Genomic DNA, 26,600 nt, shown 5'->3' on the forward strand with positions numbered 1-26,600 from the left:
TCATTTTAACCCTCACACCCGATTTCTCGAGTATTCGGCTGAGTAGACCAGGGGGCTGCATAGACCACTCAGGATCCTTAGCTGAACGTCAACGACGCTCACCCCATGACCAGGCAGACAGTGGGATTCGAACTCGCAACCTCACGATTGCAAAGCTGGCGTTCTAACCAACTGCGCTACCTGGCCGTAATTTTTAACTAGCATCATATACATAGCATGATATAATATTTCTAAATTATTCCAACACATCTGTAAATAATTGGAAGTGTTTTTTTAACTTAAATTATTTCAGAGTTACAACTATTGTTTACTCAATAAAGTAATTATCACTTTTGTATCCTTGTATCCTTGTATCCTTGTATCCTTGTATCCTTGTATCCTTGTATTCTTGTATCCTTGTATCCATTATAATATGTGATGATTTTTGATGAAAAAGACTTAACCCATATTGTATAGCTAAAACATCACAATTTTTTAAATGTGAATCGAAATTCCTGCCAAAGCAATAGATTGCTAACCCGTAAAACTATATTATTGATTTCCTAAAATAAACCTTCTGAAGAATTTACTTTGAAAAATTTAAGAACATGACAGCTCTTCTTCTAATTCTCAGGAATAAAATTGAATGAAATTAATTGCAGTCAGATGTATTTGGCTGTTTTTCTGGAAGATAATGCTCTGAAATTGTCTGCCGACTTGAGAGTTGGTCATAGCTTCTGCAGCAGCAGTAAATTTTGGAATTAAATAGGGTTCTAGAGACTTTTGCTTTGCTGTTAAACTATACAAATGTCTTACAAAAACATAATATCTTTAATCAACAATGGTCTGAAATAATTTCTAGGGGATGCACCCTGACTATGGCTCTACAAGGTCTCATGAGGTGAGTTCATTTGTCTTTTCTCAAAAAAATTATCTTTTCTCGACAAGATTAAATGAATTAAGTACAAGCAGAGGCGGCTATTGAGGGCGTCCAGGCGTCCGTGGACGCCTTAAAATTATTATCTGGTGGCTGGTGCTTAAAATAGAAATAGTAATTAGTAATAGTGTTAGGAAATAACAAATCGCAATATAAAGGTCTTCATTTACTATCATACGTTTTAATGTAAGCGCACGCATGATCTTCGTGAAATTTTGTGTTGTAGGGAGTCCAATCCTACCTCTGGACTACTCAGCCGCGCAGTTTTAACACATAGTTAATTGTAAACGTTACAAAGCACATCGTGCGCATCCCACTACAGGTAATCTATTATGATTTGCCTCGATTTGGGGGTCCAGGACCCTTTGCAATTTGACTGCTATATGATACTGCGCGGCTGAGATCGTACACGTGTGGTGTCCTGACTCCTGTTTCACCCATGTTATAAGTTTTTGTTTTTGTTTGCTGTCGCCTGTAAAGTGTTACACATTACATTTACAAGGCCCTGTGTGTAATGTAATCGGTAGTTTGGAGGGATCAGCTTGAGCCGGCTCCCAAGCCCCCCTCCCTCCCCCCCCCCCCCCAGTCCATCGATTGGACCCCCAACAAAACTGCCAGCCAGCTCCCACGAGCCGCCTCTGAGTACAAGGCAGCAATTTAATTTTATTGTGTACCATATGTTAGCAGAATCACACGGGGCTAATTTTTCCAATTAAATGTTAACTTTTTTTCTGTAACTACAGTCATACTTATTATCATACAAATTACTCTGGGAAGCTCTATTTCTGAATATAATCGTTATTTAATATGGCAGACTGTTGGGGAGAGCTCAGAGTGCACCATAGATAGTAACAGCACAACAGTAAGCAGCTTTATTTATTCTTTATCATAATAATATTATCAAAATGTAGTTATTGATTGTTTAAATGGTATTCTGGATCTTATCTTTTGGTTCTGCAGGTCTTTCAGATCCTTTCTTCAATAGGGGTCTTGACTCTTAACCTGAACCTAAATATAATGCTTAGTCTACAGAAGGTGTTTTTTTACTAAAATGTGCACCATTTTTACCCTTTCAGAGAAGATTTTCAAAGATTAGAAAGAAATATGTCCTGGCTGTTTCGGCACTGGTTGGTTGTGTACTGATGCTGACTGCAGGGGGATTTCTAGGATTCGCTGATGCAGGTCTAGGTACTTAATGAGCAAATTAACATTTATAATAGACTTCAATCAATACAAAAACGACCAAGATTACAGAACACAATGTTGTCTGATCAGTAATTGTTTTAGACGGAACAGTTAACAAAGGCCCAGAATGCAAAGACTGCATGGCAGTGGCTTCAGATAACGATGTCTGTACGAAGATTGGAGCTGAAACTCTAAGACAAGGAGGAAGTGGGGTTGATGCTACTATTGCTATATTATTATGTTTGGGTGCTGTCCAGCCCCAATCAAATGGAATAGGCGGGTGAGTGTCTGATGTCACAATTCAATTGTCGGAAGCATCTAACCTTATTAAATCTACGTTGATTTCATGTAGTTACTTTGCCAAGTTAATGTGATAGCATTCATGACATAACAGAACACAGAATATTCAGCTAAGGTTGATACTTATTGAGAGAATATACTAGAATATGTCTGTATTAACCGACCACCACTGTTTCACATAATTTCAGTGGTGGTTTCATGCTGGTTCATACTAAGACTGAAGATAAAGTTATAAACTTCCGAGAGAAAGCTCCAGCAGCAGCAAGTCCTGATATGTACGTGGATCGTCCTGATCTCGCTCAAAGGGTAAGCCCTAGTCAGTTGCTGAATTTAGATCTCTATTGCTCACAAGATCTGGTCGTGAGAATAATTCTGAAATTCTTAGTTGATAAACACTAAACAATGATCAAGTTAACATTTTCAGGGAGGTTTAGCCAGTGGTGTACCAGGTGAGGTACGGGGTTACTGGACCGCTCATCAGATGTACGGTAAACTGCCCTGGAAAGACTTGTTTACTCCTTCCATACAGATTCTCAGATCAGGAATAGAAGTATCCCATCACTTGGGTTTGTCTTAACTTACGGAAAATTGCAGTTTGTTTTATTCTTAGTTTAACTTTGAATGTCGATCACTTTATTCCATCGGTTAGCTCCATAAATATCATGAAATGTTAAGATATTGTAAAGCATTAATCCACTATTCTTGTTAGGAAACACGTTGAAAGGCACGAGAGACCAGTTACCTGGTGGTCTACCTGGCTGCTTTCAAACTGATTATTTCAAGTCCATGTTCTTCAATGGAGCAAATTTAGAGTCATACAAAAAGGTAAGGGGAGTGTTTGGACATTCATATCCTTGAGAAAAGGGACATCTTTAGTTTTCTCCAATTTGTCAATTTTAGCTTTTTAGCCATGTACTAATGTCAACATGAATTCAAAGTTTCTACGTTCAGGTTGGTGAAACTTACACTAATCCGAAGCTAGCAGACGCGTATGAGAAGATAGCTAGAGAAGGACCTGATGGCTTCTACAAAGGGGAAATAGCAGAGAACATCGTGAAAGCTATTGTGAGTTATACTGATACATACTTTTGTTTGCCGTGATTCTCTGGTAATGAAGACTAAGGTAGGCTGTAGGGTATTTGTCAGATTGTAAAACAAACAGACCTTTAAATCATCTTAACAAATTTCATGACATTTATGAAGCACATTAATTTGCGTTAATTTCTTCCCTATTGTCAGATTGCCTAATTCCATGTTTCAGAAAGGTCGCGGCGGAATAATGTCGGTAGAAGATCTAGAAGGTTACAATGTTACTATCGATGAGCCGTTTAAGTTTAAGTACCGAGGTCAGACTATCATATCCGCACCTCCACCTGCTTCTGGCCACGTAACTGCTATTGCGTTAAAAGTCCTGGAGAACTTCGACCTTGCATCCTTTGGTTATGGTACTTTGAAAGCATGGAATCATATACTAGAAGCAATGAGGTCAGATTAGTTAGGATTGTATTATTTATTATTGGTTATCAACAGGCGTATTATTTTTGGTGACTTAATTCTTTTGAGGGTTTTTCAGTTTGTTCTCATTCATTTGCTTGTCGATCTCTTCCCTTAGATATGTTTCTTTAGAACAAATATACAGTGTATGTTGGAAATATTATTATATGAACTGTCCATGTCTTAGATCTGGGTACGCTATGAGAGGCTTAATGGGTGATCCACTCTTTTCGCAAAAGACTAAAGAAGTCGTAGCTATGGTTAAATCGTGAGTTGGTGACATGGATTTTCGAATGATAACTAAATTGAGGTCAGATTTTTTTTCAGTATTATTCCTTCCATTTGATTAAGTCACGTTTTAATGACAAAATATTTATGCTCATAAATTATAAAATATCCTATAATCCTAGTGGTGCGTACGAAAAAGAGCTGATAAAGCACTTCAAGGACACAATTGCAGATGGACTAATAAAGCCCCACACAGACTACAACGACTACCTAACACATATCTACCACTTCCGTGACAATACCCACACTACTCACGTGTCTGTACTCGGTCCTGGGGGGGAGGCGGTGTCTTGCACCTCGTGAGTTATAACTCAGTAACACGCTTGTAGTCACTAGTCACTAGTCACTAGTCACTAGTCACTAGTCACTAGTCACTAGTCACTAGTCACTAGTCACTAGTCACTAGTCACTAGTCACTAGTCACTAGTCACTAGTCAGCTTATATCGCACTTCTTTTAGGTTCACATTACAAACAAACAACAGTAGATCTCTATATTCTATTTATGCTATAAGAATTTGTGTCAGCTTTTACATTTTACCGATTGGGATAAATTTTCGATGTGAAAATTTTCATTGTGATGCAGTTTGCGGAGTAAATCGTCCTACATGCAATATATATACTGTAAAATTGGTCATTTTTAACCGTGATCAGTATTCTTTTCACAGAACTGTTAATCTTCTGTTTGGATCATGTGTTATGACTGAGGACGGTATTGTTTTGAACGATGAGATGGACGATTTCTCAACCCCAGGCTTTAAAAACAACTTTGGGTTTGACCCCTCTCCGGTTAGTCTAGCATGGAAATTTCTTTGAAAACTTCATTAATTCTGAAATCTGATTTGATCCACTATTCAAGAAAACAACGCTCACAAAACGGTTTATGATCAATTAGTTTTACTTAATCACTATACTGAGCCCTTCATTTCACCCTCGAGAAGAAAAACCTCAGTGATTCGGCAGACTCCTAAGTCTTGAAAAATCTGATCGAACTTGAATTCCTCGGTAGTTTTGTTTGGTTCTGGCGAATATTCTTTCTAGATGGGTTTAAATCAAAAATTGCTGTTACATGCTGTTAATATAATGGTAAACAAAGTCCTACTATTATGCAGTATTCAATGTAAAGTGTCACGTGTGACATATTAAAGTGTCACGTGTGACATGTTAACTGTTACAGGAGAACTATATTGAGCCCGGTAAAAGACCCATGTCCTCTTCCTGTCCTACTATTACATTCGGCAGTAACGGGGTAAGTAGGTCCTATATTTAGTTATTTTTATTACTTATTATCAATATAGGTTACATCAATATAGGTTACATCAATATAGGTTACATCAATATAGGTTACATCAATATAGGTTACATCAATATAGGTTACATCAATATAGGTTACATCAATATAGGTTACATCAATATAGGTTACATCATAAACTTACTCTATTTGATAAATTTCTATCTGATTAATAGTTGGTTGTGGTTTCGGGAGCTGGGGAATTTACAGAAAACACACGTCTTTTATACATTATTAGTGTGTAAAATGATAGAACTCTCAAGTCCAGCTATATTTTATATAATATATTTACTGTGATAATTAGTATGTTCATATTTAGATAATGTGTAAACCCTGTGTTTATTGTTCCGGCCTACGTTATCATAGGTCTTAAGACTTAATAGGTCTTGGGACACTTGCCATAACGTCGTTATGGCAAGTGTCCCAAGACCTATTAAGTCAACATGTAGGAATTTAGATTTGAGCTATTGGTATGATTTTAGTAGTAGGCTGTAGGCCATCGAGATTTCCTATTTCTGAGAAATCTCTTGTCACGTCCAATATAGGAAGTTGATTGAACATAAACTGAGAATTTTTAATCCATACCTAGAAACTGATTTATTTCATGAATTCTTTTAAAAGAAACATTACATTTCTGTGTAATGTAACGAACATATTCCTTACAGCTATACTATGGAGATCTGACGAAACTATATATATACATAGAATAGGAAGCTTTTTTGTAAACTGCACAATATTAATGACGGGGACCGTGTATGTATCGCATCGTGGATTCGTACTTCTGTGAGGTCCAGCTCATCACTTGTACATTTCAGGAAGCTAACTTTGTGACGGGGGCTGCTGGTGGTTCAAGGATAATTTCAGGTAAGATTTGTTTTAAATTCTCTGTTCATCAAGAATTTATGATATGTAGTTGGTTGTTGTGTTCTGCAGCACATGCAGAGATAGTGTTTGTATGGAACGCGCTTTTACCGAATGAAATTTATAAGTAGAAACTTTGAAATCGTTATACGTACAAACTTATACCTTCGTGCGCCACAGTGGAAAATATGGGCCATTTCGCAGATTTTAGTCGCGCACAATAATCGTACGTTAATCGTGCAGTTTGACGATAATCGACGATAATCGTCTGCTGCGCGCAATTATTATACATCCCGACGATTAACGTCGATATTCGCACGATAATCGTTTCTCGCCTCTCTATCGTACGATAAATGTCAGAATGACGAGAAACGTCCAATTATTGCTTGCCCATCGAGGATAAAACTCCTAGTATGCTATATGCATGCTTATTAATATATTATTTGCATGGTGGTTGTGATTTGAGTATGATCAGGAACTCATGTAGAATGCGTGCACATATCAAATAAGTTAATATATCTTAACAGCTACATGGTTCACCCAAGTCTGTCATCTAAGTAGGTTCTAAAACTAGGTTTTGGGAGGAACCGGTCTCTTTACCATTATTTAGTATTTGATGCCTCATCAATGGGTCAGAATTAAGCTGACTTGCTTGCATCTCAGTTTCAAATACCTGGAAGTCACTTAAAACAATGCATCGAGCTGTAAGGAGCGTTATTCTCCATGTTTGCTGAATAAACGAGTTTCATTGAAACTATTTTCACTATTCAGTCGTTTTGAATCCATTTTTGACCGGAAAACTCGTAATTATGCTTGACAACTGCACGTTAATCGGTTTTAAGAGCTTCAATACGGTTTCGTACAGGTCTAGCATTGTGTTAATCGCACACTCTTGACACGTAATCAAAATTTTAAAAGCTTCGCGCGGCGATAAAAACGCGCGTGCGCGAATCTTGTTGCAGTCGCTGCTTACAAAAACTTTTTAGTAGAATAATGAATAGGCAGCGTTTTCCGAAAGATGTGTTTCAAATATCATAATAGTGTCCGCTCATGACTTTTGCCGTGATTTAAGTTTAAGGAGATATTTCCTGGTGGCTATTTCACATTTCTTAGTCACTCTTTCCTCTTCGTTGCGAATGTGATCTGAAAATTGTCGCTGTTAAGATTCTACTGTATAGTGACTGTCTAGCATGAAAATTGAAAGGGGGAAAGAGATTATTTGTACACTTTAAACGTGATTAATGCTAATAACGAGTTGAATTAAACTTCTGTCTCCAAATGAGTTGATCAAACTGTCTTAAATTAGCTGATTTTCGTACTAGTCAGGTGTTCATGTCGCTTGAAAAGGGAATGACAGCTCTCTCCTCCTTGCTCGTTAAATGAGCCCGATAACATCCCCCACAGTATGATCTGGTCGACAAAGTGATCCTCGAGCATGTGGATCTAGTTAAATTGAAAGGTTGTTAAGAAAACGATGCTGGAGAATTACTTTCATGTGGTCTTTGTGTATCTCACACATTGGGCATGGATAAGTCCCGTTGCTGCCCATTCCTAACACAGCCCACAGTGCTTTGGTGTCTGCACACAACATCAGCTTAACATCAGCTCCACAGAATGACAGGGTTTTTAGCTGTATTAACTCCCGATTTACCACCTGTGGTGTCAACCTTACATTTGTGTGTCATCAGGTCTATACTTATATGACGTTGGGGTTATAATTTCACGAAAGGAAGATCAAATTTTACATTTTATAAAGAAATATACCTTGAAAATCACGTCCATGTTTCGCTGATGGTCAGGAGCCTCTGTGTACACAAACATAGCGTGGGCATAGGAGCTGTTGCAATTAGGTTGATTTAGGACATTGATAGCAACTTTTGTCGACTTTATGTCTGCATCGATAAAAATTTTCGTGTAAATCTTTTTATCGCTCCCGATTTGTAACTGTCCTGCAACATTAATTGCCGATTTTGGTCAGCTGATAAAAACTTAATTCATAAACAAGACAGCCTCTATCCTAATGTTGCTACTATGACGAACAGAAATAGAGAAAACTTAATCACCTGTATTCTTCAACGTTACAAGTGTTTTTGTCAGCAATTCTTGGCCATCGCAGTAGGCCACTGGTGTTCTCCGTGCCAGAATATCGCCGCTTTTGGTCTCGTTCTTGTCATGAGCCGCCGCTTTGTGCGACAGAGACACCATTGCACTCATGTAACTCACCTTAGGATGTTCAATGTGAATTGAGAATTTAACTGACTTTTAGTGATGACAGACTGTATTAGATTTAAGTGCTAAATTTATCGCGATATCAGCAAGTAGTGTATGTGACTAAGATCAGAACTTACAGTATAAGACTCTTCAACTGCTTTTATCTCTTTCTCTGATTCTAATTTGATATCAAATTTCTTCAGCATAGGTCGCAGATTGTTACGAACATTAGATGTCCCCGTGTTCGCTGGAAAGTTTGTCAATATGAGAATCTGCCTTACTCATGATATGTTAGTTCGGTATTCATATCTATGTTTTATATCAACAGTTAGAATTTAAACTCAGGCACTCACACTCTGCTTTGAACATGGCAACATGAAGAGCGTCAATTGGTTCTATACTCTTTACTCCAGTAGAGGCACTGATGTATTGACGTTCTTCTTTTGATAACGAATTTATCTGAGCTGTTCTAATTCGTTTCGTTACCATATCGATCTCATGTTCGGGACATTTCGAACAACTTGATTCAGCCTGCAAACAGTGCATCCATTATTTATTTCACCACCATCACCATTTCTGGTTGATCAATAAGCAATCTGGTCTGCACATTATTACAGATTAAAAATAACCTGATAACACTATTTAGGATAGATACCTGGCTCTCTACGATATCCTTGAACACTTTAGCGTGTTTCCTCTTCGTGCTGTCTGCAGGTGTAGCTATATTTTTCTGAGGCTTGATTATCGAAGTAATCACTAGGGGTTTACCCGGTAAACCTTTCACTTCGACGATTGTTCCTTGTGAGAAACTCTTCTCCAGCATTTTCCTGTTGTGTTAAATGGATGAATTATCTGCTCAACTTACTGCCATGGAGTTTATTTTAAACTTTGTTTGACTTATCTCTGTGACGATTTACTAATGCTAAATTACCTCAATGCATAGTGGAACAATTTGTCATCTGGTGTCGAATGCTCGAGAAAATCTGTCAGCAAAGTTTTCTTTGAATGTCCATACTCGACCAGATGCTCCTTTATGGTACGTTCAGTTCTTTTCTCACCATTGCAGACAACGCAAGGGCACTGTTTCATGATACGATCTAAAATATGAATTTTACTTGAATTTGATTACTGTGCCTCTAAGTTTCATGCAACAAGAGTTAAGTAACTTCCGAAGACAAATGAAAATACTTTTTTTGGAATCATTCGCTAGTGTACGATAATTACAGAAATACATCAATACACCACCCACCCCAAGCCGCGTGGAGGCTGATAGACCGTTTGGGGCTTTGACAGATAAATACATTGCAGTTCAGGGAAATTATATTTTAATATGTTGTACAATTCAGTTCTGATTATCAATGAGCGTGAAAACTGCCTGCAAGTTCTGGGTATTTATCTGTCACTTTTTACATTACACTATACATTAAATACATTACACATTAGATACATTATGGTCATTGTAAAGTTTGCTTTGCCCATTTTGCTAACTTTTTGATTTAAATTTTTGAGCAGGTTGATAAAGAGCAATTTAATCCTTTCTGATATCATTTTCATCTGAAGATTCCGAATTTTCTGAATTCTTTGGAATGAAGTTTCTATCTCATGTGGAGCAAAAGTTATGACCTGCTTTTCGATGTGGAGCAAAAAAGTGTGGAGCTCCCCAATAAAATCTATGCTTTTTGACTATTTTGATCGCCATTTAACAAATAGATCCTGGACGTTAATTGCAAAATATTTTCACTGCCAAATCATAAAATTCCAAATGGGTGAAATATTAACAATGCTAGCTCACTAAATAGCTCAACCGGTCAAATTGTACCAATTTTGGCAGTCAAATTTGGGCAAAGCAAACTTTACAATGACCATATACATTATACATCGATTCATAGTTAAAAGTTCAGTGAAAAGTTTAGTTGAAAGTTTAATTGCAAAATGATGATAAATCTTCTCAGAGAACACAATAAATCTATCTAAAATCTTTGAAACTGAAAGTTTTCTTGGCTGAATCTCTAGCCCTTTTCTGGGCCGCCTGTCTCACCCGGCTCTCAATAATGGACTCGGGTCCAAAACAATCGCTCGCACAGGGGTCGACCGAGGGCAGGATTTTCGACCGAGGCCGAGGCCGAGGAAAATACAGTCAGTTAAGACCGAGGCCGAGGACAACCGAGGTTTCTTTTTTTGACCGAGGCCGAGGCCGAGGCCGAGGAGTGCAAATTTTGACCGAGGCCGAGGCCGAGGCCGAGGAATTTTGGCAGAAAAATTGTTGGGAAAAAGGGCATTGTTTATTAGGAAAAGCGCACTGTACCTAATCAGATTGTACTGTGTACTATACTGTGTACACACGTTACAACCATTATGAAGGGGCAAGTTCGCCAAGAGTCAGGAGTGGGCATGCTAATAAGCAGAGCTATCCGAGGTACCGCGACAATTAACCCCCCGACAATTGACCCCCGACAATTGACCCCCCGACAATTGACCCCTATGTAATTACACTGGGGTCAATTGTCGCGAAATCTAGGGTTTAGTACGACAATTGACCCCCCGACAATTGACCCCCATGTAATTACACTGGGGTCAATTGATCGGGTCCTGGGTCAGGGTTAGGGTTAGGGTTAGGGTTAGGGTTAGGGTTAGGGTCCTGGGTCAGGGTTAGGGTTAGGGTTAGGGTTACGGTTAGGGTCCTGGGTCAGGGTCAGGGTCAGGGTCAGGGTCAGGGTCAGGGTCAGGGTCAGGGTCAGGGTCCTGGGTCCTGGGTCCTGGGTCTTGGGTCCTGGGTCCTGGGTCAGGGTCAAGGTCAGCCGTGGGTCAATTGTCGGGGGGTAAATTGTCGGGGGTCAATTGTCGGGGGGTCAATTGTCGGGCAGCAGCTCGGTCCTCATTTCCGCCAGCTTAGCCTGATGCAACTCTACTTGGTGCCTCATTGAGGCGGTCTCGCAATCCTAATTAGAAGTTGGTGGATGTATTCATCACAATTATGAGGAAAATACGTGGCAGTTAGAATAAGTATAATATCAAATATGTGGTGGTAATTGAGAAACGAGACCTCACCTTACAAGACAGAGCGTGTATGGGATCCGTTTGGGTCCCTGAGCTGGTGCTCTGCTGCGGCTCCTGATCCAGCTTTCTTCTCTTCAGCCGGTGTTTCTCGTCGGCTGCGTATTTTTTCATCCGCAGCCGCACCTCCCGGCATTGTGCTGGGGTAACAGCACTCTCTGCAATATTTTGTCTTATGGGCAGTTTCTCAAGTCACCGAATCAAGCTCAAATATAACGTATTGACTTGGTAGATTACCATACATTAATTTGATCTACAAAATTAATCAAGTGTGTTAGAGCCAAACTCATTATGTAATTTCTTACCCTCGATATAGCAGAACTTGGCGATGGCCTGCCTGATCGCTGTCTCCTTCAGCCCGGGGTACCGTGCTCGAAAGTGTCTGAAATTATGATTCAATAAAATCGGATTGAATTAGTGATTATTAGTTTCTCAACGGATAAAATCTTTTTATTAAAGTGTTGTTCAAAATGAAATTTGTTGATGATATGTTTGAATATTCATAATTGAGGTAAGATAACTCACTGCCAGCATTTCCCCCTGAGCTCATTTGAGCCCAGGGGCTTCAGCTGATTCGTCTCTGTAAGCCCGGCGAACATTACCAGTCTCGAATTATCCATTTTAGTTCTATTGTGAATGTGTTATTACTTTTACTGATTACAAAGAGTAATTTATTTGCATGGTTCAAAAGTCAAAACAGTTATGATTGCAAATTACACAATTTCATGTATCAAAATAATCGTCATTAAAGTTCTGACTGCAGACTACAAAATTCCTATCACAAGGCCCGATCAGATTTATCACGTACAAAATGTAAACAATAGACTTGGCTCGTTACCAAGGAGAGCGTATCTGTCTCGAACGACATTACAGACGCTCGATTCGTATTATGAATTCTAAGTCCATTAAAATCTGTTTTGGTGCGCGGCTCAGAATAACGCTCTGGCGCGCCGCTTAGACATTTGAAATTTAATTTGACAAATATTTTCAATGATCGCTAAAAATTTTTCACTTAACACAATAGTTAAAATAAATAATCTAATTTTATAAAATCTAATGTTTCACTGTGGCAATTACTTCTCGGGTTAAACATTACACTAGGAAACTACGTTACATATTATACATTATTTAAAAGATACCGGCCCGCGCGCTGCGTGCCAAACTTAGATAGATGATAAATATTTCATATTCACTACTGCTGTCTTATATCATATATGCAACTAATCTGATCAATAACAATAAATTATAGTATCAAATTTCATTGTGAAACATGACATTTTCAATTTCATTCGTTTTGCGTTCACTACGATTACGAAGCTTGCGGTACATTACCACTACCAGTAGACTGTAAATATGAATCCGATTTCTGATTTCCATATTGAAGCATAACCGAAATACTTCCTTCGTTACATTTACTGGGCCGCGCTCAGCCTGTCATTCCGCCAAATCTATAATGAACATAATAGCCTGGGGTCCTCAGGTAATCGTTACATGAAATAACAAATACATTTTATTTCCATGATTTATTGTGTGATTATCGTGATATCGCTCATTATCGCCTAATAAACGTCGTGAAATAGCGTTATTCGCCAAATATGACGATTATCGTCAGATTAGACGATTATCGTGCGTGTAACGCGCGCGCGACGATTATCGTCGATAATCGTACGATTATTTTTTAATCGTTTTCTGCGAAATTAAAATCCCAACATTTTCCACTGTGGCGCGCGCGCTGCATGTATGAGCCGCGCACTCATGCGCTAATTGTGGGATCAACTTAATTTACCCAACTAATTGAAGCGATTTTCATTGATAACCTACTTAATTATTTAAAGGAAGACCACAGTATAAATAGATTTTGGCCTTATGTATAATTGAATCCTTCGGCTTCCTGTAATTGGTTGGTTACACACTTGTGTAACAATGTGGCTGTTGGAATGTCCGAAGTAAAATAAGTGTTGAGATTTTTAAAAAATCCATATTTCAGGTGCATTGCTGTCAATAATAAATGCTCTGGACTGGAATATGCCGCTGGCAACGAGTCTCCGGGAACCGAGAATTCACGATCAGCTGAACGGGTTCACTTACTACGAGGTTTTAACAGGTAAGTGTGTGTATTGTGTCACTTCAAGATGTGATAAGATGGTTTATTTTGTTCAAAAAGCATAATTCATTCATGGATTTAATGATTTATAAATTAGATAAGATGTCGTTACTCCTTGTGAGCAGTAGTTTTTGTAAGGGTTTTTGTGCGTAACATTTTATATTTTTTACAAAACATGAAAACATGGCACAATTTTGTCTCCTCTCACAAATCAGGTACATTGTACTGCACACATTTCAACGACTTTTAAACTGTTTGAGACACAAATAAGGCCCAGTGTCCATAAATACATAAAGAAACATTTGTGATCTACCAGCATACTGTAACATCAGGACAGTTATTTGTGACAACTGACTAGAACCAGTGTTTCTGCCTAACCGGTGGTACCTCAGGAATACGGCCAGTAGACCAGGCGCTAGTGTCAGGGTTGAAGAGTTTGGGTTACAACATGACCTCGAGTGCAGGGAAAATAAAGTTGGGAGATGTTACTAGCGTATCCAGATTGAACGGGGATACATCTGCAGCTGGTATGTTACAATTGTGGTATCTTTTGGAGATTTTTAGTGTTAATATTCATCTTATATTCTTTTATCGAGCTGCTTAGTCTTGTTGAGTTCAGAAAGCTCTTCAGAAAATTAGAAGATTTATATTCTTCGTTAAGATTTACATGATGAACTATATTTTTCACTCAGATTCGCAAGATAAGCCTGTTTTAGGACTAGTACATGAATTTCCATCCAGATTGGTCAAAAATTGGCTGAGCTATGAGCTTTAAAAAATATGCCCATATTTGGGCATACGCTTTTGCCCAAATTCGCTTTTGCCCAAATTCGATAAAATTTCAATATTTTTTAATGAGACTAACTCTATGTGAAAGATATAACTCAGTGTTTGTTGAATATAGTGGATACTAAGTAAAAAGACCTCCATGAACAAAATTGGGAAAATTGCACATAATATCTCTGTTCGGAATACTAGCCAAAATGACTTCATTAAAATTGAAATAACTCCATCAATTTTCAATATTTTTTCAAGAACTTTTTGGAATCGATTAAGAATTGCATTTCAAGCTTATTTTGGGTAACAATTTTCGATGTAGGCCTCCAAGGATAGGGATATATTAAAGTATATTGTAGGTATATTAAAGTATATTGAAAGTATATCCCCGGGTCAAAATCGGGGAAAATCCTACATTTTAATATACTTTAATATGGTTGCCCCCCCCCCCCCCCCCCAGCTCTTTCTATGTTGTTTGACTAAATTAATTTAACTTAATTTAACTTAATTTAACAGAATTATTAAGATAACATCTTGTTTTACAGGTGATCCTAGGAAAAACGGAACAGGAATTGTTCTCCCATCACCACTTGAAATGAAATAATGTGCTTGTATACCGCCCATATGGTTAGCAACTGACACAGGTGTCAGGTACTATACACCATGTCAGAGCGGTTCTAAAGGGTGAGACAAACAACTAAATCATCTCAAAAACAAATCTATTCAGAAACTTTAAAGTGTCAACTTAAAGTTGACACTCTGATCAATCAACCCTAAGCCCGACTGTCAACTAAAGATGGAAACTTAGAAAGTCAACTCATTGAACAGTCGAAATATTTGTATAATATCAGTGCAAGACACTTTTACAGTTAAATCCAGACAAAAGTTTGTTTATTTTTTGTTTATAATTTTTTAGATCTATATTTTTTAAAGGTTTGTTTGTATTTCTAATTTTTTAGGTTGATATTTTTAAGGTCCAATTTTTAAGATCCGATTTTTAAGATTAATTTTGCTACGGTATAATTTTCAGAATATCAGAATCAACATTTACATTTTTTTAATAAAGTTAATAAATCTATAGCAGCGTTTAAATGGAGGTTTTGTTTTAGGGAACGTTCAAATTATATAACACTATAACATAAGTCAGATTCACATCCCTGTCCACTCCTTGAGCATCTTTGTACATAACTTTATACATAACTTTATACACTTTACAGTTTACACCTAGCTATTCTTTAGAATTTACATTTTACAGTCATGTTTAGTGTTTACAAAAGCACTAATTCCTCATAGGATAATCACGATGCAACGTATCGTAAACTGTCTCTATGAGTTTTTGAGGATTAATACAGCTATTTCTGTCATCGTGTAATATAATACTGTAATACACGCATGATTTGATAGTTTCAATTGTCGATCTTCTTTACGCTTCGAGTTTCAGGACCTACGAACCGTTACCAAATACATAAGAGAGTAAAACACTGCAAAACAGTTGTCATTTGTATAATTTGTCTCAAAGTTGAGACAGTTGAATTCAATAACTTTCTCAATCAAGTGATATAGAAACTAAAATTAAATGAATTCTGATATTTATTAATAAACCTGCATTATTCTGTGATATTTATCCTAACCGAAGCACCAAATTTGCTTTACTTACATTACATCAGTTTTCTATTTCATAGCCGTCACATGCCATGGTCTGTGTGACTGAAGATCACTCCCTCTATTTGGGTGTGAAGAGAACTCTAGATTGGAGATGTCATACCTGGAATACAAGCCTGAGATGTTAGACTTTGAGCCACTTATAAATTCAGACTCAGAGGTGGGCAATTTGTTTCTTCTTATATTTAACAATTACAATTTTAATGAAGAGGCAACCTCCTACCTTCTTATTACAAACTAAAAATAAGATTATAGAAAGATGAAAAATATGTGGTCATACTAGTTTTAAATTTACAGAAAGATAATTTTCAAAGTAGAATTCAACTTGATTATCGGTGGACTGTGAAGCTGGGAAGTAAGGATTCTGCTGGCGATGTTTCACGCAAGAAGATTCATCAGACAAATTACACAACAGAACTTAGTCTGCGTTTACGCCTTTAAAATGATACCAGTAAGAATAACTTATAATCACTCTCCTCAGAATCTACCCGGAATTGAATCTAAAATTATCAAAATAACTGTAAAAACTCTCAAAGTCCACACAAAATTCAGGTCCAATAACGATTCTGTGGCGTCCTGCGGAACACACAAAAAAAACTGTTACAATACCATGACACATCCCTTCCTGATATAAAGATTACCACAGGACTGAACAATGGACCCTCCCCCAATTTGGCCGCACATGTTCATATTAATTTCCGCATTACCCAACTCTCGACAATGACCGGATAATTATTTCATACTCTTCGCAAGACGACCAACGGACCGGCACGGGAATTAAATAATGAGTTGTGTTGATTTGGTGTGAAGGCCCCAAGCCCCACTAACCCACTAGCTCACGAGTAGATCTGATTAATTCATAGACCACGGCAGGGCCACGTACCCCATAGTGCCAGATTGGGTTTTAAATCTGAGTTTTGTTGCTAGTTTTTATTTTTATTTTACGTTTCATTGAATTTGACACGTTGAAATATGGGGACCTCCACCGCAGTTAGTTGTTAGATTTAACTTTTTTCCTTTTTTATAAAAAGTGTGCAAATGATTCGTTATGCCAGTGACTGTGAGTGGGTAACTGCCAGTGAATCCCATTTGGACTCATTTATTTTGTAAAATTATATATAATGAAAGTTTTTGTGCCCCAAGACTCCAAACTTAATGTCTAAAATCTCACTTTTCAGACCGAGGAGAATGGAAACCAACTCTCTGTTCAATACTCTGTCTCGGTAAGTTGCTTACTGTTCACAATTCTTTTGTTCTTGTTAGTTATTTTGGAGAAAACGTCTGTGACAGTTGGCAGGGTGGAGTATTGATATCTGTTTTTTCTTCTTCGTATAATTTTAGGGACTCGTCTCATTTCCTCCCCTATATTCTAATTACCTCTAATTACCTCCCCTATTTTTCAGAGTGAACCAAAACAGAAGAAGAGTAACCGGAAGGTTTTAATAATAGGCTCGGTCACTGTCTTCACGCTAGCAGTAATTGTGATTATCGTAGTAGTCGTCACACAAGCCAACAAGAAAGGTCGGTCTTTGATATAAATCATATATTATATAAATTAGTATTATTACCAAATAAAAATTCTAAACCATGGATAGTTAACACTTAAGAACAACATATAATAAGTCTAATATTTCCCTGTGAATGAGAACGGAAAACTTGCTTCCGATGTTATTTGAAACGTTTGCACTGAATGGAGGATTATATTTATAAGACCTTCCTTTTCCACGATATCTTTCTCTTTTTAATTTCTTAAGGCTCGCTGGTGCTCTGTTGTCTGTAGACGATGGTGTGACTATAGCCGCCATCTCTAAAAGCCCTATCATAATCGGTTTTGGCTTCGTAACCAATTTTGACTTTTGTCTTCTTAAACATCAAGGAAAAAAATTAGCACTAGTCATGAATCATCTTATACGGTAATAATAATATAATAAAGTCATAAGATAATCGTGGGTGCATCTTTACCCGCTCAATTAATGCTGCAAAAAATACTCATCAACAATACACACGATTTGTTTGTCTGATTTACGTAACCGGCACGTTCAGTAAACTGGGACAATGGCGAATAAATTACAGTATAATCTGAGTCATGTTAAGATAAAATTATGTAAAACGAGCAGGCTAATTCTAGAGTTAATAGCCGTAATGATGTCATTAATATTATTACATTTTGTTGGTATTATAATGGTTAAGGAAAAAACGGTGTCATCACTTTATAACTCAATTTAGATGATCCAACAAGTCGTGTAAACTCTTACAGTTATAAAGTTATAACTCTTACAGTTATAACTCTTACAGTTATAACTCTCACAGTTATAACTCTTACAGTTATAACTCTTACAGCTATAACTCTTACAGTTATAACTCTTACAGTTATAACTCTTACAGTTATAACTCTATAACACTAGTGGGAAGTTGCAGATGGGATTACTAGCGGACAGAATGCTAGAGTATATGGTCAGTAATAGCTACATAGACACGTCTATCCAGAAAGGATTCCTGCGTAAGACACCAGGTTGCCTCGAGCATACTCAGGCTCTGATGGAAGAGTTGAAGGATGCCAAATCTAATAGACGACAGATCTTTGCAGTTTGGGTGGACCTAATGAACGCCTACGGCCGGGTTCCCCACAACTTGATAATATATGCTCTAAGACATTATAAGTTCCCAAACTGGCTCATAGAATATATGTTTAAGTACTATGATGAGCTGATTGTGAGAGTGGTGACAAAGGACTGGAAAACAAACTGGTTCTTTTATATGTTAGGTCTTTTTCAGGGCGACCCTCTATCGGTTGTACTGTTCTTAATAGTTTTCAGCCTACTATTGGATCTCCTGAAAAATCAAAGCGACTTGGGTTACAAGCCGTCTTTTAGTTCTAGCAGCACGTCGAGTCGTGCTTTTGCTGACGACCTAACTCTGATGTCTCCCAGGCTGGAAAAGATGAAGAAGCTAATAGATGTGATGGAAAGATTTCTTACTTGGTCAAGGAAAATGAAAGCCAAGCCGAGTAAATGCGTATCCCTGGGGATGAAGGTTATAGATGGAAGGTATGTGTCCTATGACCCTGAAATTTTCATAGATGGAGCTAAAATCCAGTTTATTGGAAATACACCGATGAAGTTTCTTGGCCATTGGATATATGTGGATCTGGGCCTCAAAGATACCAAGAAGCTGATAGAAGACAAACTGATTACACTGTTTCAGGCAGTGGACGGATCAGGCCTTAATGGAGTGATAAAATGCTGGATTTACAACAACCTCCTAACCAGCAAGCTCTCCTGGGACCTGATGATCTACAATCTCCCGGTTAGTTTTGTCAAAGATCTTGAAGCAATATGTACGAAGTATCTGAAGAAATGGCTAGGTGTAACAAAGACAATTACTGTCAGTGTGCTTTACAGAAATAAGGATTGCTTTGGATTGAATCTTAAAAGACTATCGGACTTATACAAGTTCCTTCAGGTGTCCAAAGGTTACTCTCTAAAGAACAGCAAGGATCCTAAAGTTAAGGAGGTCTACGAGCACAGGGCCAAGAAACAAGAAGGGAGCAGTCGGTGGGGTTACACTAATGAGCTGAGTGCTAGAGAAAGAGATCTCTACTTCAGAGAGTTAGTAGGGGTAACAGTGCAAGGCAGGATGGGCTTGGGATCCAAGAGGAGTGTAGCCAGTGAAAAGGAAAAACTGAAAGAACTGGTATCCCACATCTCAGAGCAGGATATCCTGTTGACACTGGTAGACAAGGGAGTTCAAGGACAATTCTTAACATGGGAAAACACCATGCAGCTAGACCTAGGTTGGAACAACCTTATTTACAACTACAAGATGAGCCCTGCTCTTCTTAAGTTCCACCTCAATGCAACCCATGACGTTGCAAATACTCCAGCAAACATGAGCCTGTGGAACTATGCTGACACAGGACACTGTCCACTTTGCGGATGGAGACACTGCAACATTAAGCACATTTTGGTAGCTTGCAACTTCTCGCTGAACAACAAACGATACAATTGGAGGCATGACAACGTGCTGCGGGTCATTGCGAAATCCCTACTGGATCAAATCGAGAAGTTCAACAACAAAGATTTTAAACTTGAAGTTCAGGACTGGACAGGCTTCAAGTCATCTAGCAGCTGTTACCAAAAACCGAAGACGAAGATGAAAAGAGAGAGCCCTTTTGAGAAAGACCAAGATTGGCAGATTATCTGGGACGAAGATGACCTCCCAGCACAGTTCCCCCAGCACATCTACGGAACTGCAGAACGTCCCGATATTGTAGTCTGGTCTGATAAAGGAAAGGTGGTCATATTAGTAGAGTTGACAGTTGGTGACGAGAGTAACTTTAGTGACCAAGTAGAACGTAAACAAGCACGTTACAACAGAGAGCTTATTCCTGGGCTGCATGGCAGTGGGTGGAAAGCTCAGCTTTTTACGGTAGAGGTTGGGTGTAGAGGCTTCTGGCATCATACCTTACCAGCCCTACTAAACTACTTTGGTGTTACAAAGAGAGTAAAGAAAGCAGTGTTCCAAGAGGCGGCTTTGGTTGCTCTCAGATGTTCCTATGCAATCTGGTTAGCAAGAGAAAACAAGAAGTGGAGTCCCTGCTACAACATCGCACAAAGACCCACTGTTCTACCATCAACTGAGTGAGCTGAGTGTTGGGCCCTTAAAACATTGTTTAAAGCCACACCTGGAATCTCAAGTACCAGGATCAGTGATGGAAGCTAAGCAGATACATAGATGGAGTTGCTATCGAAAGATATAGAACTCAGGTATCCAACATCGTACCTTGATTATATTGTAGTATTTTCTCACAGTTATAACTCTTACAGTTATAACTCTTACAGTTATAACTCTTACAGTTATAACTCTTACAGTTATAACTCTTACAGTTATAACTCTTACAGTTATAACTCTTACAGTTATAACTCTTACAGTTATAACTCTTACAGTTATAACTCTTACAGTTATAACTCTTACAGTTATAACTCTTACAGTTATAACTCTTACAGTTATAAGGGGGGAAGGAGGTATTTCTTATAGAGGGTAGTAAGATCTATCAGCTGCTTTTAGTCCCATGAAAAATATTATTCTTAGTTGAAGTTATCGCCGGTCAAACCTTACTTGGTACGCACTCAACAAATCATATCATTTTATTACAGATACAGGAGATTTCTGCAAAGACTGCCTGGCAGTGGCTTCAGATAACGATGTCTGTACGAAGATCGGAGCTGAAACTCTGAGACAAGGAGGAAGTGGGGTTGATGCTACTATTGCTATATTATTATGTTTGGGTGCTGTCCAGCCCCAATCTAATGGAATTGGCGGGTGGGTGGCACTTTATTAAATAGCAATCCATGTTAGATCCCACTGAAAACTTGATACGGTTGATTTTATAGCCTCATAACGTTATGGCCTAAGATTCATACAGAATAAACACCAACTAGTATCGATCTCTAACCTGACTTCAAAGCCTACCACTGAAATGTTTCACATAATTTCAGGGGTGGTTTCATGCTGATTCATACTAAGACTGAAGATAAAGTTATAAATTTCCGCGAAAGAGCTCCAGCTGCGTCCACCAAAGAAATGTACGTGGAAAATGCGGAACTTGCTAAAAACGTAAGTACCATTCAGTTAATTATAATTCAGGATAATGTATTTATTTAAACAATATTTCTACAGACTAAAATCGATTTGTTTTGATCAAATTCGTCCGCCAGACAATTTCAATCAACAAGTGGTGTCAAAAACACTTATTCTAGTACTTATTCTAGTTGTTCTTAACTTTGAATTTATTACTTTCTTTTTATTGTAATATAGATTCTATTTTGTAAATCTTGTAAGTCGAGAAATAAATTGTATTTTCAAGCGTCTTGGCACCACCTGATCGGTTCCGGTAACCTATGTAAGGGGTCGTTCACATATTATGTAATCAGCTGAGGGGGGGTTCCGAATGATTACGCTAGTGTAATTTTGACACTATAGCGTAAAACTGATTACGGAGGGGGGGGGGGGGGGTAAAAATGTTCCAACAAATGATAACGTAATATTATGTGAACTACCCCTAACGAAAATATCATGCTTCCCTATGACATCTGTTGGTTAAAGACGAAACAAACAATCATGGTTAAACTTACCTGGACAGTAGATTTGGTAGCTTTTGTAACTCTGTATCCGTTATACACACAGCTAAGATGTGTTAACTATATTGTATTTGTACAACTATATTTTCAGGGAGGTTTAGCCAGTGCTGTACCAGGTGAGGTACGGGGTTACTGGACCGCTCATCAGATGTACGGTAAACTGCCCTGGAAAGACTTGTTTACTCCTTCCATACAGATTCTCAGATCAGGAATAGAAGTCTCCCATCATATGGGTTTGTCGATTTTTGTACGATTTTTACCGTATACTTATTTTAGTAAACTTGTTATGTCTTGGGATATGAACTATTACCCGTTACTTCTAAATTTTACTCTATAGGTGAAAATATTTTCAGAAAAAGCATTGAAAATTGTAAAGGATATTTTGATAAAGAACGAACATTTCAAGTCTATTTTCTTCAATGGAGAAGATAGTGCATCCTACAAAACGGTAAGAGGAGCTTTCAAACACACTGAGAATTTCCTGATGAAAAACTTTAGCTTTTATCTCATCACGTTCAGATTATCCGCAGTTCTAAAATCAACAGTTTTGGTGTATTGTTTCAAAGTTTCTACCTTCAGGTTGGTGAAACCTACACTAATCCGAAGCTAGCAGACGCATATGAGAAGATAGCTGACGAGGGGCCTGATGGGTTTTACAAGGGGGAAATAGCAGAGAACATAGTGAAAGCTACTGTTAGTTTCATTCTTAACTATTATTATTTACACGTGTTCGAGCTATCACTGCCTACTTAATCTCTATTGTATACCTACAGGCTCATTTTAAATTTATCTATTTATTGTTGTGATACTCTGTTGTGGATGTCCATTAAAAGCCGAAACTAGTCGAGTCACATGAGCACTGGGTCGCTTCGAGCCCAAACGTTTTTTTCCCACAGCTTTTACTTTTCATATTTCAGAAAGCAGAAGGTGGAATAATGACGTTAGAAGATCTAGAAGGTTACAATGTTACTATTGATGAGCCGTTTAAGTTTGAGTACCGAGGTCAGACTATCATATCCGCACCTCCACCTGCATCAGGTTAGCTGCACCAAGTGTTGCGAAAATCGAAAGTTATAACAATCCCACAACTGTTCTTATTCATTGCAAAAATCACACATACTCTTTCAGAAAATACACGGCAAATTTTTATGATATTCAACAACTTAATTTACCTTCACCCCAGGTCACGTAATAGCTTTAGCGTTACAAGTACTCGATAACTTCGATCTATCATCCTATGGGGCTCTTAAAGCTTGGAACTATATAATCGAGGCAATGAGGTAGACATTTAACCAGTGATTATTTGTACACATTTTAAAACTTTGATACAAGGTTAAAGTCGGTGCATAACAACTATAACCTCCAATTTTAAGTTTCGTGATATTCGTTTGATAGTCCCTATCGATATTGTTCACTCAAAATTAATTCGATTGTTTTTATAAATGGGGGTTCTGGTGGAAGGTGAGGCATATTTTGTTGTCACGTGTCTAAGAAATATGCCTCACCTCCTCACCAGAATCCACATCTATAGAATTAGAACATGACTAACTATTGTTTACCGTAAGATTTGGTTACGCGATGAGGAGCAGGACAGGGGACCCTGATTACTCTTCTTTAACTAAGGGTGTCGTTACTCAAGTTAAAGAGTAAGAACCTTGTTTCATTTCCTCTTTCAGCTTCTATCTCAGTTTCTCTTTCAATTTTAGTCCTCATTTCAGCACTTTGATATTTTGATCCAATACAATAGTATTAGTTATGGCGTATTTTGAGTAGTTATCGTCTTATCATTTTTGAACTAAAGAATTTTCCTTTACTACATTCGCGATACTATTCTGGGCAGTATTTTGACTTTTGTTTAGACTTGTTTATAGAAATATCTTAAACCATAAACCAATGGTCAAACACCCACCCATCGTCACATGTCTCCTCTCAGCAAGACATATATGAAGACGCTGCTAAAAGGACATTTTACGAAGGACAGCTACGACCAACAAGTCCCATACACCGACTACACTGAGTATAGTAACCCTATCTTCACCAACTACGACGGAACTCACACGACACATGTCTCTGTGATGGGTCCTGGTGGGGAGGCGGTTGCTTGTACCTCGTAAGTTTGAAAATTAATTGAGATGGAAAAACAAGATTTAACTTTGTTTTAATTTTGTTTTTAACCAAAAAATGCGTCGTTCGTGCATGTTTAAACCGTTAAACGTTTCAACTTCATGTTGTAGTGCACATTAAACCATAGTATTTTAAATACAGTTGTACAACACAGGACGGTAAACCTCTACTTTGGAGCTCGAGTAATGACAGATAACGGTATTGTGATGAATAACGAGATGGATGATTTCTCAACCCCGGGTTTCAAGAACGCGTTTGGGTACAATCCCTCTCCAGAGAACTTTGTAGAACCGGGCAAAAGACCCATGTCCTCATCATCACCTTCCATCGTATTTGATAGCGATGGGGTAAGTTCTAGCTTGGATCTAAGTTTTATCAGCTGTTTTTAAAAGATCTGAGCTCCTTCACGTTTATTTCCTTGATGAATGCTTTTAGGTATATAATATATATAAGAAAACAAAACATTGAAAACTTTACAAATAATGACCATAAAAGATGTAAAGTTTGGTTCCTATCTTTATAGAGGATGTAATCAACATTTTGACCTGAGATTATATTTATGCTGTTCCACTTTCAGGAAGCTACGTTTGTGACTGGTGCAGCTGGTGGTTCTAGGATAATTTCAGGTTAGAGTTTACATTAAATTTCTTAAACCACTAATACGACAACAAAACAAATTGGACATTAGATTAAGATAAAACTATGTTTCCAACAAAATAAACTTACCAGGGGTCCTGCTGTCATTGGTAAATGCCATGGATTGGAAGATGCCCCTTGATGATAACTTAAGAGCGGCCAGAATACACGATCAACTGAATCAGGAAACTCTCTACGAAGTAGTCCCAGGTATCTTAAGTAATTATAACGAGTCACTTTTTAAATCCCAGATAAACCGACCTCAAAATAACCAAACCTCTCCCGTGTCAGCATAACTAGTCATGATCATTTATATAATATGATAATATGTATAATAGTATAATCAATAATAATATAATAATATATAATACCACTGCAGGAGTAACGCCGTTAAACGCTCGAGTAAAAGCCGGACTGAGTGATCTAGGATACAATATGACAGAGAGAACCACCGGTATGAGTTCAGTTAACAGTGTTTCTAAACTCTGGGGTAGAAACGAGGCTGAAGGTCAGTGATATTAATCTCTTGTTTTTCAAATGACCCAGTACGTGTTTACTGTCTACTGACCTGTTTTATCAGATCAGTATCACTTTTATAGTGTCCATGATGCACGTTAACCAAGCACCCCAATTAACTGCAGCTGTTTCCTTTCCCAAAACTTCGCGGCAAATCGGTGCTCTACTAGACAGTACTTAATTTATAGATCAAGGAATTTTGCTAGGTCATTCTGCACTTCAATTAATTTCTGTGTTTTCAGGGGATCCAAGAAAGAACGGAACTGGAATCGTCATCATTCTTTAAGAATAATCTACTGTTTACAAACCTAAAGATTGCCAAAGAAGTCTTGTTGCTCTTAGTGGAACTGGACTGACTATTGGTCTTCTCTGAAAGTTTTTTTACAGTTTTAATCAGAATTATATATTATAGTACAAGTGGTAACGGCTTTATGCACATGAAGTTAGGATGTTGTTACTTATGTTCTTTCTTTTAAAAGTAGGCAGCATCACTAAATGTGCTCCTTATCTTAAAGAAACTCTGGGAATTGAATTTGAACTTTTATGTCCCAATATGCATCGATGATCGAGGGTAGATCAAATTGATTGTTGATACAGTTACACATTTAAAGATTGGTTGAAAAGTCTATTTCATGCATTTCAATTGTTCATTGTTAATGGACTAGCCCGGCGCGCGCTACTTCGAAAAAATTTAGACGAGTAACATCTGTCAACAGTCAAGCATTTCAATTGAAAATAAACTTCAAAAATTAGATATCAGATTATAACTAGAACTAGCTGAAGTTGTTATGTGGATTAGGATGCTTTAATCTAGTTGACAATTACTTGAAAAGTATTAACTAACTTGTACATCCAACATTTAAGTTTAGGCCGGATTCGAAGTCCTTTAATACATCACCAATACCTAGTACACTTCAACTTGTATATCTGGGGACCGCATAGCAGGTTTAATTATGTTTATTAAATTAAAACATATAATTTGATATTAATTGAAGCTGCGGCGGAATGACAAGCTGAGCGCGGCCCAATAAACTTGCATTTTT

At 37.8% G+C, this 26,600-nt stretch overlaps 2 protein-coding genes across 4 annotated transcripts; both read left to right on the plus strand.

Annotated features, from left to right (window-relative positions):
• The first annotated feature begins 828 nt into the window (after window positions 1–828).
• Window positions 829–15,875, plus strand: LOC134816509 (glutathione hydrolase 1 proenzyme-like). 2 transcript variants are annotated; one of them, XM_063825378.1, is made up of 17 exons: window positions 829–880; window positions 1,731–1,778; window positions 1,993–2,104; window positions 2,204–2,381; window positions 2,590–2,707; window positions 2,826–2,967; window positions 3,111–3,226; window positions 3,353–3,466; window positions 3,663–3,886; window positions 4,083–4,163; window positions 4,306–4,482; window positions 4,850–4,970; window positions 5,359–5,430; window positions 6,288–6,336; window positions 13,586–13,702; window positions 14,095–14,229; window positions 15,025–15,875. In XM_063825378.1, exons 1-17 carry the CDS (start codon window positions 845–847, stop codon window positions 15,081–15,083), a joined length of 1,899 nt encoding a protein of 632 aa, XP_063681448.1. In that variant the 5' UTR covers window positions 829–844; the 3' UTR covers window positions 15,084–15,875. The 2 variants fall into 2 exon arrangements, with proteins under 2 accessions (XP_063681448.1, XP_063681449.1); XM_063825379.1 differs by having other exon boundaries at window positions 1,993–2,098.
• A 269-nt stretch (window positions 15,876–16,144) lies between these two features.
• LOC134816510 (glutathione hydrolase 1 proenzyme-like) lies at window positions 16,145–26,185 on the plus strand. 2 transcript variants are annotated; one of them, XM_063825380.1, is made up of 17 exons: window positions 16,145–16,301; window positions 17,320–17,364; window positions 17,545–17,662; window positions 21,298–21,463; window positions 21,640–21,757; window positions 22,373–22,514; window positions 22,635–22,729; window positions 22,861–22,974; window positions 23,199–23,319; window positions 23,465–23,561; window positions 23,847–23,927; window positions 24,215–24,391; window positions 24,560–24,752; window positions 24,983–25,031; window positions 25,135–25,251; window positions 25,421–25,549; window positions 25,800–26,185. In XM_063825380.1, the coding sequence occupies exons 1-17, from the start codon at window positions 16,236–16,238 to the stop codon at window positions 25,841–25,843; spliced, it is 1,872 nt and encodes a 623-aa protein (XP_063681450.1). In that variant the 5' UTR covers window positions 16,145–16,235; the 3' UTR covers window positions 25,844–26,185. The 2 variants fall into 2 exon arrangements, with proteins under 2 accessions (XP_063681450.1, XP_063681451.1); XM_063825381.1 differs by lacking the exon at window positions 16,145–16,301 and adding an exon at window positions 16,956–17,131.
• The last annotated feature ends 415 nt before the right edge of the window (window positions 26,186–26,600 follow it).

This window comes from Bolinopsis microptera, chromosome 6 (assembly GCF_026151205.1).
Source record: "Bolinopsis microptera isolate Bmic1 chromosome 6, MBARI_Bmic_1.0, whole genome shotgun sequence".
Taxonomy (NCBI): Eukaryota; Metazoa; Ctenophora; class Tentaculata; order Lobata; family Bolinopsidae; genus Bolinopsis; species Bolinopsis microptera.

Excerpts from the sequence above, each read along its gene's own strand:
- LOC134816510 (XM_063825380.1), top strand. The coding sequence starts at position 16,236 with ATGTCATACCTGGAATACAAGCCTGAGATGTTAGACTTTGAGCCACTT. Across the intron at positions 21,758-22,372 it reads ATGCGGAACTTGCTAAAAAC|GGAGGTTTAGCCAGTGCTGT; the intron begins GTAAGTACCATT and ends CTATATTTTCAG. Across the intron at positions 25,252-25,420 it reads TCTCTACGAAGTAGTCCCAG|GAGTAACGCCGTTAAACGCT; the intron begins GTATCTTAAGTA and ends ATACCACTGCAG.
- LOC134816509 (XM_063825378.1), top strand. The coding sequence starts at position 845 with ATGCACCCTGACTATGGCTCTACAAGGTCTCATGAG. Across the intron at positions 3,467-3,662 it reads AGAACATCGTGAAAGCTATT|AAAGGTCGCGGCGGAATAAT; the intron begins GTGAGTTATACT and ends TCCATGTTTCAG. Across the intron at positions 5,431-6,287 it reads TTACATTCGGCAGTAACGGG|GAAGCTAACTTTGTGACGGG; the intron begins GTAAGTAGGTCC and ends TGTACATTTCAG.